Source organism: Solanum tuberosum, unplaced genomic scaffold (assembly GCF_000226075.1).
Source record: "Solanum tuberosum cultivar DM 1-3 516 R44 unplaced genomic scaffold, SolTub_3.0 scf00202, whole genome shotgun sequence".
Lineage (NCBI taxonomy): Eukaryota > Viridiplantae > Streptophyta > Magnoliopsida > Solanales > Solanaceae > Solanum > Solanum tuberosum.
This window is the reverse complement of record NW_006239128.1, coordinates 892,902-907,260: the sequence shown is the minus strand read 5'-3', so window position 1 is coordinate 907,260 and position 14,359 is coordinate 892,902. Positions and strand designations below refer to the sequence as shown.

Sequence of the window (14,359 nt, the reverse complement as noted above, 5' to 3'; positions counted from 1 at the left end):
GGGGGGGGGGGGATTTCAAGAATATCTACAAGGATCCCAAGCTAGAATATTGAACCCAAAAGGTAAAATCTTTACCCCATGTTCAAATTCAAGTATGAGATAGATATTTGCAAGGTGTAATTGGTTGAGGATCACCATTAAGATGAGACATCCAAGCTCTTGAATGGGTCTTATGAACTAGGATTTGTGGTAGATAGTAATGGGTAGAGATAAAAAAAATAAATTGATAATGGTAACTGAATGGATAGAGATAAATGATAAAATTAGGTGATTAATGTTTGTTTAAGTCAATTGGAGTGCAAGGAGCTATGCTGGCTTCAGGACACTCGAGGTATGTTGAGATGAACCCTTCCATAGAATCGTTCTACAAAACTACATGTCTTCTAACTGTAGCTATATGATATAGCTATTGGCTTCTAAATTGTTAAGTGTATAATTGTGGTTGACAAGTAATTATGCACTACCCATGTTTACCTCATATGTTAAGGTTTCAAATGCTATGCTTCACATGACCATGACTGCGTCAAGGTTTAAATGAGAATGATTATGATATTCAAGTTTTTTCAAATGACCTTATGGTTTTTCAAATGTTAAAGGTAAACAATTATGAGATGGTACAAGAAAGATATATGGATAATGAGCCTAACCTTATTGTTTAATGCAAAAGGGCTAAAGGCTCCAAATAAAATGAAATGTTTCTGGAGTCTCCTTGGAATATTTGCAAAGGGTCAAATACCCGAAGCTACATGGTGCCAATGTAGGACTATGGTCGTAGCCATTGGTTTGGGCAACTAGATAGTCTCCTTGGTTGGGATTAATGAAATGCTAGCAAATAAATGTCAAACCACGCGGCATTGAGGTAAGATGGCTTAGCCAATGACTGAGATTGGACTCCATGTCGTACACATAGTGGTTCAATGAATATGTCAGTGACTAATGGAACTCCCAGTAAAAGTTAAGTCTGTTTAAAGTTCAAACACTCGAATGTTGAAATGAAATGATATTGTTTGAATTGCATATTACCTCTTAATGTTTTTCCTTAACTGTCTTGTCCCATTTTATGTGAAGGAGTTGATGATACAGTCAACCACTTGTTGTTGTGTACTCACGTCCCTTCGCGGGGGTTATGCATCTCTTTTGTGGATGCAAGTGCTGATATTTTGAATGACATGGGCTCTCGCTAGGCACCTCCATCATCCTCCTATCTTTTGATGAGCCCCATTCTATGTTCGGGACATTCTTTTGATAATATAAAGATTTGTATTCTTTTGGCTATATCCAGGGCATTGTCACCAGCATTTCTCTATTCATATTCTCATAGAGGCTCCATAGGCACAACGAGTCATGTTATGTCTTTTGACATTCTATTGAGGTCTTATATGACATGTATGAATAGCTATTTCGTATTTATAGTTTTACAAGTTTATGAAAAGAAATTTTTTTATGAAAAGCTTTACGTTTTTAAATTCATGCATGAGCTATGTTTATTAATTCATGCTAAGGTTGGTTAGCTCGGTCGAAGTTAAGGCACCAGGTGCCGGTCCATCCCTCCAAGGTATAGGAACGACACCCAACTTAATTGGGTGATCTGTTCAGTCAATGTAACCTTCTTTTCTATTCTTTTTTCTTTGAAGTAAGAAGTTCTACATAGGCATAAAAGAAGATGCAAGAAGTACAAAAGTGGGGAAAAGAGTCAGTTTTGATACCAAAAAAAGGCTAAGCTAAAGCAAATGAGCTGACAAAATCCAACAAGTTAATAGGCAATATATAAGGGCTAAATATTGATGAAGACATGTAGCCCTAAGTGTGGGTGAGGAGTTGATATCACATCAAAACATATGCAATTCCTTTCTCTTCAAACACGCCGAAATATCAGTTAATGTAACTTCTGCATATTCTTGAAAGGGTAGCTTGTCCGCTTTCTAACTCTTCATATGTTTCATAGTTTTCTTTCCTATCAAAGACTCAAAAAAGAGTTCACATAAATCACTAACCTTGTTCCTTTCTTTAATCTCAACAACAGAAACATCATCATCATCATCTTTTTTGTAATTCCCAGCGATTCGAGCTGCAAAGATTACATCCACTAGTTCGTTGACAGGAGCAGCTTCACCTGTATACAGCATGAGGAGTACTTAGTTTAGATGACTGTCCATTTAAAGCAAAAAGAAATAGAGAATAAATCTAAGGAAAGAAAAGAATCTTCAGTGGCAAACTATGAATTATCGCATGTATATTTATGTTATACAAAAATATGATTTTACTATAATGAGGCAATTTGGACATAGAGAAACACAATAACAACTACTACTATTATGCCATAATCCAAAACTAGTTGGGTTCAGCATAAGGTCTGCCGCACCAGCTAATGCTAAATTATCTGCTTTACGATTTTAACTTCCACCTTTCCCGTTGGAGTTATTAGTCTCTAAGGATTGTGATATGCTCTTATTGAGATATTTTATCCTTCATTATGGACACAATGACCGCTAACTTTCCACCAAACTTCTCTGACTTGTTCCAATTTTAGCTCAGACCTCAAAACCGAAAAATGCTCAGGAGAGTAAAACAGAATGGCGAAAAGGTGTTTGTATATGCTTGACATTGTGGAAGGGAAGGATTCAAAGGTTTGAAGGCAAAGCTACTGGCGTGTACATTTTGAGGAACAAATGCTTAGGGCTCTTGGCACTTTGGAGTAAAAAGGAAACTACATATGATGGGGACAGCATATGGATTTTATTAATTCCGTTATCAGAAAATTTTATTAATTTCTCACTGCGGTGAGAAGAGAGAAGAAAAGGCTAAGGCATCCTGTAACGGGCTGGAGGAAGAGGGGAATATAATAACTGCAGGTTAAGAGATGTTGATGGCACCTGAGGGATGGATAAATGATGGGTGCCTGGGCAGGTCAGAGGTTCAGGATAATACAGAAGTGATGGAAGCTAGAATGTTGCTTTCAGGTAGGGCCCAGCAGGAGTTGGCAATAGGCAGCTGGATTGGTGGGTGTGCACAGAGAAGGAGAGAGATATGGTGGAGCACTCTGGGTTTGCACTTGATAAAGCAACATGTATGTCATGTTATGCTATGGATGAATATGTAAACTCCAGTACTTTGAAATCCAATAATTAGAAGAAATACAAGTAGAGGGGTCTAAAAGAGTACAACCATTCGTTAGGTTCTACATTGCATTTTTTAAAAACCTAGTGTCATTTGCTCCTATTTTAGCTTTTCATGATTGGATCAGCCTAAGTATTAAAAACATCAATGATCTACAATTTAGAAAAATTTATGTCAAGATACGTAATATTGATCCATTGAAATTTCTCCTTCCTACATTCAGAAGCTTTACTAGGACCATCAGACATATACTGCAATATTTCTCAATGTTATGTTCCAAATTCCTTCACAGGTAACAGAGAGAAAAACAGAAACAAGGAGCAGGGAGAAAAACCAAAGAATTTTCTGGACTTCTCTCCTTGCATATCATTGACACTGAAGTCTACAATTTTCTACAGACTCTAAAGACGGGATTAGAAAAGAACAAGGTTTTCTAGGCCACATGAGCAACAAAATAGCTGAATTTGGTTCTGCTAAATGTCACATGAAACTTTTACACAATGGAAGCATAAAAACATCAAAGATGATGGTTGACTGTATGGCACAACTTCAGAGATGGGAAAATGGCAGATTACTTAGTACTTTAACTTTTCCTGGACTGACTAATGGTCAAACAGCTGGGACATCAGTTTGAGGAAGCACCTGGCTGCAAGGAGCAAGAGTGGTGGGTAGTGGAGTTGAGTGAAGAGAAGCAGCAACAGGCTCAGGACAGGGAGACACTAGGGAGCAAAGGTAAAGAAGGAGAGATAAAAGTGCTGCAAACTCTCTCAGAAGACAGAAATTCAGTGGCGATGTGGCCAGGGAAGGGAGAGAGCAAGTAGGAGTATACTGGGAAGTAATATGATAATTGAGAGGAAACGTCTCAGAGCAGTGAGGGCTAATATGGGTTTGGACTTGGAGGGTGAAAGGGCAATAGAAGGAGAGATGCAGGACTGCCCTTGAGAGAATTAAGAGGAAAGAACAAGAAATTTATCGAAACCATTAAGATTGTTGAGTTCTTTACACTTTCAAGTTCTGCTTCCTAGAAGTAACACAATTCATACGTGACCTGCCAGAAAATGCAAATAAAATTACTTTAAAAAATACAACAAGCATAATAGAAATGCAAGGACTAAAAAGAAAATCATACTTCAAGGACTAAATTGCATATTTAGAAACTTTTCGGGATTTTCCGCTACCATTTTCTCTTTTTTCTGTTTCATGGTTGCATCGCCTGGAGAGCTGGATAGACCAATGTTCCAAAATCTAGGAAAACTAGTACAGTAAACAACATTTCTCTGTGACTAGAACATTGACAAATACAAGCAGAATGACTCATGCTCAGACTTCACTGTCATCTATGAAGCACGGTTAGGAGGATTCTGCTTAGTGCCAGGCTGCTTTGTTTATAATTTAATTTAATGCTAAAAGTTACCAGTTTAAAAAAAAAATTAATTTAATGCTTGCTTACTTTTCCTAAAAAATTAGAGATGAGAACATAATACTACAAGACAATCCAAGAGAATTTTTAAAAATACAAAAAACTACAGCTATTTCACATACCAAGTTTACTAATTGCAAATTCAACTTCGTCCAAAGAGAAACTCATTGCCAATAAAGAAACTCTCTTGTCATCACAAACTCCAATACAGGGATCAGGCTCCTGCAACAGAAAAAGGTGGAGACAGCCCAAGCAGAATTCCTCGTTATCCTTCGTTTAATTCTAATATAATCACAAAAAATAGGCGAAGAGCCTCAAGCATGTAATCTGCAGTTTCCATTGTGTGGCTTTTATTCCTATATATCAGTAGCATACAGAGTGAAAAGTGATATGCACAAGTCTGAAGTCCACAATTTTTTCCACTTCTAGTATGAAATAGCAATACCCATCAGTGTGAAAAGTAGGGGTACACATTGATATTGGAACAATGATATTCTTCAGCAATGACCAATTTATCTATAAAGTGAACAGCCCATTTTTATACCATAAGGCTTTTGTGTTATGCACCACACTGAGCAAGACAAACCACTAATATACCATACTTTTAGAGCTTCCTTCTAACTTCATTCAAGGAAATGGTTTTGAATAAGGAAACAGACGTTTCTTTTATTGCTTCTTCACTGGCGGGAATCACCACCGTAATAATGTGTTTTTTTCCTTAAGCTGGTATATCCTTTCTATCCATCCCTGATTGAATATGGAACTTTTTCCCCCATCCCCCAATCTATAAAAATGACTAAAATGACCTATCCAGTATCAAAGATTGCATCTGTTTTGCTTCTTTATCTCCAAGGCAGCCACGTTTCATTGGCCCTTCTATTAGTTGGATACCAAAAATAGTTTTCTTCATGGTGAACTTGGTGATGAGATCTACATGGAGAAACCTCCAGGATTTGAGCTCAGGTGGAGTGTGGGTTAATGTGTCGACTATGCCGATCTCTGTATGGTCCCAAGCAAGGGAGTAGTTTGGCCATTTTAGCATGGTTGTCCAACAATTTGGCATGCTTCAGAGTTAAGATGATCACTCCATGTTTAAAAGATAAGGATAATGACAAACACAAATTATTGGTTGTTTATGTAGACAGCATAACAGATGATAATCATGAAGGCATTATTCCACTTAACAACTTCTCAGACACTTTCAAAGCAAAGATCTCAATAAATTAAGATACTTCCCAAGTATTGAGATGGCAAAATCTACCAAGATATGGGATGGAGTGATTTTTATGGCATGGAGTAGTGAGATTTTTATTACAAAAGCTAATGGACAAGGGAAGGGAAACATCAAACACACCTAGCGTATTGCTTAAATCAAAAGGATCATCAACTAATAAATACCCCATGACAAAAGAGGGATACTAAAAAGACAACGTACAGCAGCATATTTGCCCATAGACCAACATCAGATCACTGTAAGGTGGACAAGCATAAAGATAGAATTTTTTTATATACTTATCAGTAGGTGATGGTCTGACACCAGTAAAAGTCAAAGTCTTACGGAAAGAATTCATTGCAGTTCTAGAAATAATGTTTCGCAGTAATATTATGCAAAATGTTATTCCAAGCTTATCCAACAGAATGAGAGAAACAGCTCTTTTATAGAATTGCTGCTACAGAAAGAAGAGAGAACTTTCATTGCTCTCAGAAGAGCTCAACAAAAAGATGTTGCAGGGACTTGATTTATCATGTATTTTTATGTACGTTCTTTTTTATGACCGAGAACTTCGCCTGGGGCTAAACCTTATGATCAACCACAACCTTCAAAATTCGGGAATAATAGGCCCGTCCCTCTACCCTTCTCCACTTAAGTTTGCATGGCACAGGGATCGAACCTGTGACCTAAGTCACAAGTCCCTCAACCTTTTCCTTTTGAACTAACCAGTATTCTTATTCACAATATTGAGGGGCCACTTATAGACTAATGCTTCTTTAGAAAGTAGTGGCCAAACCAAGTGGGTCTTTCTTCTTTCCTTACAAGTCTAGATAGTTTTAGTTCTCTATTATAAGTAATAACTACAGGTGTTGCAGACTGTCAGATGACTCCTTCAATCTAATTACCCAACACTTTAGTTCAAACATATAGTGGAAATGACAGCTTATCAGGCATTTGTCAATGATATGCTACTGACAGCAATTTTTTTCATACAACTATAAACAGGGGATGTTCAACAGAATCGATTCAATATAGTGATGCATATGCAATACACATTTTCAAATGCAGTAACCAGAAAGTGATTATATTGACTGAAGTATGAAGTTTGAAGAGCCAAGGATAAAGGAGTTAGCCAGTATCAAAAAAACTATAAAATGTACTACCTTAAGAAACCATATGGAGCATTACACATACTAATATTATAGCAGTTCACAACGAATGTGTCGTAAATTACTACAAACTACTATTCATTTCAACCAGTGAGTATCAACCAACATTTATAGAAAGCACGTAACTCACACCACATAGAACCATATTCCTTTACCTCTTTTATATGTGCATCTCCATCATACTTGGCAGAACTGTTTATGTCCTCGTCATCACAAAACAAGCTATCCAGAGAATCTGATGATTCTGCTCTAGGAGGATCCTGTTAAACACACAAACCACAATCAATTCTGGTTATTCCGAGGCAAATCAAGAACTGAGTGGCACAATATTCTGCATCCATGATTAGCACAATTAGTGAAGTGAAACTTTATTTTTATTGAACATGTCGAATCTACTACCTTTTGTTTCTAATGTCAAACCTAACAGAACAAGAAACTTGAATAGAGGAAAATGGAAGAAACTCAAGAAAATCATCCAACTATGTGAAGCAGAAGCTGTCCTATGAAAACATGAAAAGAAATTGTACATATGCATAAAATAACTCAATACCAAAAGCAAAGAACCTTAAAATATAGAAATTATAGAAAATAGCAGGAGCTAAGCTAAGTTTGACTCCGGGTGGTGTTTTCAAGAGAAAAAACTAAAAAGTGAACCATTTATTTGCTTGGTGAACATGTGGTACAACAGAAATATTTTTATCTTCTTTGTTTTTGAAAAACTAAAGTAGAGAGCTGAGAAAAACTGCATTGAAAAGACAAACAGTAGGTCCTTCTTAGTGTATATATGTCTTGACCTTTTAAAGATTGTACAGCATTTTGGGGTAAACCAAAAGGGAAAGATACATATTTGATTAGGGAGATAGATCAACATACCTAATTTTTGTTGTTTATGATCTGCAAAACAATTGCATTGTAGATAACCTAAAACTCAGAAAGTATTGCTGACATTTTGCGAAAGTACTGCTCACTTCACCACAAGCAAACATTTGTAGAGGGGCACTTAATAGCTACCTAACTAGACGCTGAGGACCCAAGAAGTAGTAATTTTATTTTTCTAACTTTTTTTTCTTGATGACAAGGGAAACCCGCAGCCGCTATCCTTTGGGTGTGTTTATTTATCTAACTTCTTAATAGACTAAGCTATCGTTCATTCTTTTCCCAGGAAATAAACACTGAAAAGAGAAGTTGTGATAAGAAGTTTTAAGTTGCCAGAAGTTAAAAGGTATTGAGGGTGCTAACTAGACAAAGAGGAGTAGCACTTCGCATCAACACATTATTTCAGGCAAGAAATTTGCAGAATCAAAGAAGTACCATACATTATAAATAGTTACTTACAGAATTTGCAAAAAGAGTCTCCAGTAACAAGTCTATGTTGTCTTCACCTAGATTGAAAAGAAAATATCCCTTCAAAAATTATCCAACTGTAATAACAACCAAAACTTTTGAAGAAAATATATGAGTTGGTATTCTTTTTCTTTTTCCTTTTTTAAGGTGGTACACTTGGTGCTAATTCTCCAAAATTCAGTAGAAAACTATTTGCCAACACAATCTCGCAATAGATTAAAACAGAAGTTACTGCTCACTACATACCCTTTTCCTCAATTGCTTTATCAACAAGTGATGCCGTAAACCCCATGGTCAGAAGAGATGACCTCACATTGCTGCCTGATGAGCTTGCAATATTGTCCTACAAATGCATTAGCATCACAAAATGAGATGATTACAGAGGTGATGAATATTAATGCTATCACCTGACAGTAAAACCATATTACCAAGGAGTTGAAAACTCAGCTAAATGCATTTTTCTTTCCTTACCCCCATAGGCATTGTATATGTGTATACAGATGGAAATTCGCAATATGGATCTTCAACTTTAGGCATGATTCCACTCACACCTTCAGGCTTCGAAGAATTTTCACTATCTGAATATTCACGCTAGAGTAAAACAAAGAATGATTAAGAATGAAGCAACATAATAGAACCATACATATTAAAATTTTCTTATGTATACCATTTTAATGTGAAATTGGAAAGGGCAAAGCTAGAGAATTGTCTCTTATGTGCCACAGCAAAAGCATAAAACAGTGCTTTCCTTGAGCCTGTTGCAGCATGGAAAAGTAATATCGATAAATTGAAACACAAGGGTAGAGAATCAGCATATCATCCTGCAGCCAAAAATTACTGAGTCGCTCAAAGCAAACATTATAAGGATCATATAGTGAACCCCGACTTACATAGGCTTAAGGTGTAGTCCTTATTGTATTCAAAGCAAACACTGAACCCCAACTTACTTATGCTTGAGGTGTAGTCCTTGTTGTATTCAAAGCAAACACTTCAGCCCAGATTTATAAAGCAAATTGGAAAAGCTATTTTTAATTTTTTGAGATTGAGTTAAACTCTATTCTTAACTAAATCTTCACTGGAAAATCCTAAAGCTATTCTATGTGGAATAATACCAAAATATCAACCTAGTGCATTCGTCTTTTCATTATTTCAATACCCAAAACCATTTTTTGAGCAACCCAGTATACTCATATCTCAATTAGGAGTAATTAGATGAACTAATCATTCTAGTCCAAATCAATTCCAACTAAGTAAACATTTCAACAAGAAAGAGCTTATAATTTCACTTAAAATTAGCAGTAATTAGGCACTAAATGTGCCAATGTAATCAATAACCAATTCACCTAATCCAGTAGAAAACAAAAAGCCTAAATTTTCCACTACCTGCATTTCAATTTTGAAATTTACAGAGACATAAACTAACAGTTCAGTAAACTCATGAGGTCGATATTTTCCCCAAAAAAAACAACTCCAATTCATACATGTTCTTCGTGTAGAAAATGAATGAAGTTTGAAGAAATTAAACGAAAATTGAGCATACACTAACTTCACCGGCGGGGAGAAGATAAAGAGAACCTGACCTTTAGCTGCGGCGGAAACTGATCGGAGCTCGGTGAAATTCAGGCTGAGAGAGCTTAATTCAGCTGATGAAGAAAAAATATTAGAGTCCAACTTTTTTTCGGTTACAGCATTTTTTTGACCCGTTTCCCCAGACGGGTCACCACGTGATACTACAAGAGGGAGATCAACGGCTGAGATTAACTTGGGATCAACGTATACGGATTGATGTCTCCACCTCAAATTATTTATTGTGATTTCTAAATATAGTTGTATCAAAATTACTTATTCTCGTCAATTATACTAAAAGTAGGTATTTAATTTTATTTATCTATTTTTTTTTAAATAAAAAATATTTTATTACTTAGTTTCTAATTTCACATTTATCATTATTTTTATATTCAAAAGGTGATACTAGACAAGTAAAGATAGACGGAGATAGTATTACTTTAAAAATTCAAGACAAAATTACTTGTATTTTCTCATTTTGTCCTTAGTAGTGATTGTTTTTGAAAACTACAAATACCTCAATTATATGGAGATGACACGCAAATAGAGTAAATATTTAGTGAATAAATAAGGGTAAAGTATTTTTAAATCGTCCTATTAATGTTTTCTTACGGACATGTAGAAAATATATGATGAATAATTTAAAACAAAAAGATATATTATATATCACATAATGACATTAATCGGGTGAAATTTCTTTTTGTCTCACAAGTTAGTAAAGGTAAATCATACCTTTTGAATTCACAAACTTTTCATCCACTAATTTTCAATTAGTATCATTTGTACAAGGCACAAAATATATTTTTTCCAAAACTATATTATATTATATTATATTATATTATACAATAATTATGTACATGAGGGTTGTTTGGTACTAAAGAAAATATTTTTAAAGAAGTAAACAATTTTCTTACTCCTCTTTGTATTTGACAAGTAATCAAAATATTTACACCCTAATAACAACATTATATTCAATGTAAACTTATGGATGGAATTTGAGAGGATAAAATATATGTAGATCTTACTTTTATTTTTCAAAAATACAGAGATTATGTCCGAAAAATCTTCAATACAAATAACACATATATCAAAGCAAATTAAAAAGGAGAAAATAAGTAATGAATATAACACAATAATATTGAAGGCATTCTAAAGCATATAGAAAAAAAGAACAATAACCACAACAAACAAAAGGATAGTCAAAGTGCAATAAACTACATGTTGCAGCAAAAATCGAGGGACCAAAAACTACGAAAATGATGTTAATACTATTGGAATGAAAGGAGAAACCTACCTTATAGGACAATAAGACGACGCTTAACTACCTACTAACCTACCACTCTAATTCACGACCTCCATAACTTTCTATCTAGGGTCATGTCCTCGATAAGCTAGAAATGTATCATATGTCCGACTTACCTCTACTTTCTTCTTAAGCTCACCACAATCAACCTCACACAGTGACAGAGATCATAACTAGGACATCGGCACCCATTCTCTTTCACATGGTTGAATTGTTTCAGTTTCGCTCCTCTCATCTTATCTACGATAAAAGTCATCCTTATATTGTCTCAAATATCTTCATTTCTAATCTCGTCTCTTCTAGTATGCCGACATGTCATAGTCATGAGAGTCCTTAACTGATCATTTAAAATATATATTCCTCTTTACCAAACACAACCTTATTAATATTTTCTTGCTAATCCTTCCCTATCAAATTTAACAGTCCAACCTAATTTGATATTTCTTAAAAGCTCTTCTAAAATACATGTTTAATCATAGGGTATACATATAAATCAGTAACTTCAATCATTTCATGATCAATATATTATAAAGGACTTCTATAGATGAGAATGTTCCACATCGCACTAGGATGAGAACATGAGCTCCTTATAAGACTTGGACAATCCTCCTTACTTTAGCTGTCGGTTGAAGCTTATTGGGTTTTCATATAAGTCTCAAATTTGTATATTTATAAGCAAATAAAAGCTGTAAGCATTGCCAAAGTAACTATAGACTTGCATATTCAATGTTCATTACAAAATCAACTTGGTTAATTTCAATCTCCAGATTTCACTTCTAAATCTCAGATTTGGATTCTACTTCTCCCCTAATAGTTTCCAGTGATTTCTTTCCTGCCAGATCTTCGAGTGTAAAACCTAAAGTATCAACACAGCCCTTTTTCACTTCCTCTCCACGAGCAGCCAGGAAGTCTTCCACGCTACCAGGCTCACCAAACCACCCGAGACGATCAGCAATAAGGTGTATGTTTTTACAACCATCACATCTAGCCACCACTACACCTTTCTCATATGACTCACGACAAACTGTTTTCATGGTTCTGGTTTCACATACTGTGCAAGTGAAGATCATCATCAGGTCATGTCTTGGGGAGGTTTTAAGATTAGATTGCACAGTGTACTTGTATGTGGTCTCTTTCATGATACTAGAAACAACTGCAGCAGCAGAATCGGTATTGGTATCTGGATCGCAATCTTTATTACTTTCCCCTACTTCAACAGCCTGCTTGGTGATTTCTGTAACTGTTTGAAAACACCGTCTTGAACATATATTGTTCATGCCAAAAGCTGACCTTGCAGGAGAAACAGAACTCCATGGTAATCCTGGAAAAAGTAAGAAACGCGGTAGAATCTCAGTAACAAGTTCTTCACAAAAAACAGGTGGAGATGCACAACGCAGAGTAATTATAATATTTTAACAAAAACATCAAAAGGATAAATTACACACAACTGAGGATAACAAATCATATTATTTGAATTGTCAATTGCTTCTAATATAAGAGAAGTTTGTCCGAAAGCCACCCTTCATTTTGAGTATTTGAATCCCATTCCATGATTTGAGACTTCCTTTAAGTCCATATAGTAGTTTGGGACCTGCTGGATGTTAGGGATTTGAGGAGCTCAGGTGATTTTTTGATGCAGGATCTCACATTTAAGCATGTTGCAGATTTATTTTTTCTGGTGCAGCCGTGTTTGCGAGAGGGACCTCGTAATTGCGGACTTAACCACTTGAGGGCCAGTGGCTTGGGTATGAAGTGGTTGTTTTTAAGGATTCTCAACATTCCAACACAATTTTGGGAGACCAAAGTTATGGACGGGAAAGACAGAAAGAGAATCGACTAAGGCATGTCATATAACGTTGAGGAGACGATTATACATGAATCTACGCTAACTAAAGCATCTAAATCATGGATTATGGGTAGAAATTGGGTGATTTTGCCCTAGGTTTAAGGGAGGCTAAATAGGGATTTGAATATCGATTCGAGGTTGGAATTAGGAAAGAAATTACAGAACCAATGAAACAACCACTACTCAAACTTCAGAGTCAACCTTTAAAAGTCTTAGTAAGAATTAAAACATGGACAATCTAAAGAAAATGAGTTAGGACTTCTTTACAACACAAAAAGATTCAAGTCAGATAGTTTCAATGATGAAACTATTGAATTGCTTCAATATGTGTTAACTCACACATATGCATCACATAATGTACCACTGATAAGAGTGCTGGTTGAGCATCAAGCCCCGAGAGCCACAACGGGGAGCTTATACATTCTTCCCTAAAACAGCCACATAGGAATCTCACTCATGATAGTCGAACCACCTTAGCGAGGACATATCTAGAAACTCAATGCCTTTGAATTTAACCCTAGACATCTCAAATCCCGTTATGCTAACTCAACACTCTCAAATAACTCAGAAAGATGATTTCCGAGCGTGTTTGGTATGAAAGAAGGCTTAATTAGCAACCAAACATTCCACAAAACGACTTCCTTCGCTTATGTTATTCTCCAATGGTTCATTTGAAATTGTTTCCAAATTTTAGATTTAGAAACATTTCAACAGGAAATTATGTTCCTTTCTACCATAACCCCCTCAAAATTCAATTGGCATGTGCCTTCACTTCCCCAAATCCACAACCTCTAATAACATAATAATAATAATAATAATAATAATAACTAAGCATAAATTCAAACAATACACAAAGATTATAAATGAGATCATAGTAGAGAAATCCTCCTAACTCACTTCATTTACTTCCAAACAACTAAATACATCAAAAAAAATTACCCTATTTGCCTCTATACCTCACTAGCTTAGCCTATCATGAAATAATCAAAAATAGAAAACAAAAAAAAAACATTTTTTTCAGGGTTTATACTGAATGCGAAAACATTGAATACAGAATGATAAAGCTCAGAGTTTTACCTTAAAAAAAAAGTATAAGAATTGGGGCTTATCAACTCTCTGTGCAAAAGCTAGAGGGGAAGCATACCTTGAGAGATGTAGGTTTTAGTAGAGAGAAGACTCAGAATTCGCCTCTGAATTTGCCGAGCCGCCATGGAAATTTCTTCGATTCGACCGACACCAAGAGTAAAATAAATAGTATTTCTTATACTCCTATTAATTTGTCAAACTTGGAGTAAATTATTATTTTCATTCTCAAATTATTAACAATCTTAAAATACTTCTCGATTTGACTAACTAAATTTAAATATAACAATGATTTATT

General features: G+C 35.4%; 2 protein-coding genes across 4 annotated transcripts in view; both read right to left on the bottom strand.

Moving 5' to 3' along the window:
- Positions 1–9,936, bottom strand: part of LOC102604437 (DNA (cytosine-5)-methyltransferase DRM2) — a 13,561-nt gene extending 3,625 nt beyond the window's left edge. Inside the window, exons 1-8 of one of the 2 annotated variants that reach the window (XM_006355658.2) lie at positions 9,844–9,936; positions 8,931–9,018; positions 8,735–8,854; positions 8,510–8,606; positions 8,255–8,301; positions 7,075–7,179; positions 4,660–4,759; positions 1,995–2,113 (exon numbers count right to left, since the gene is read on the bottom strand). In XM_006355658.2, coding sequence (XP_006355720.1) covers positions 1,995–2,113; positions 4,660–4,759; positions 7,075–7,179; positions 8,255–8,301; positions 8,510–8,606; positions 8,735–8,854; positions 8,931–8,933 — 591 coding nt within the window. In that variant the 5' untranslated portion in view covers positions 8,934–9,018; positions 9,844–9,936. Of the gene's footprint in view, positions 1–1,994; positions 2,114–4,659; positions 4,760–7,074; positions 7,180–8,254; positions 8,302–8,509; positions 8,607–8,734; positions 8,855–8,930; positions 9,019–9,153; positions 9,234–9,843 lie in introns of those variants that run through there. The other variant, XM_015312485.1, reaches the window with a different exon arrangement.
- A 1,878-nt stretch (positions 9,937–11,814) lies between these two features.
- LOC102604096 (uncharacterized protein C24H6.02c) lies at positions 11,815–14,205 on the bottom strand. Of its 2 annotated transcripts, none has more exons than XM_006355657.2 (2): positions 14,123–14,205; positions 11,815–12,453 (listed from the first exon to the last, which is right to left on the bottom strand). In XM_006355657.2, exons 1-2 carry the CDS (start codon positions 14,187–14,189, stop codon positions 11,909–11,911), a joined length of 612 nt encoding a protein of 203 aa, XP_006355719.1. In that variant the 5' UTR covers positions 14,190–14,205; the 3' UTR covers positions 11,815–11,908. The 2 variants fall into 2 exon arrangements, with proteins under 2 accessions (XP_006355719.1, XP_015167970.1); XM_015312484.1 differs by lacking the exon at positions 14,123–14,205 and adding an exon at positions 14,056–14,121.
- Between the last annotated feature and the right edge of the window lie 154 nt (positions 14,206–14,359).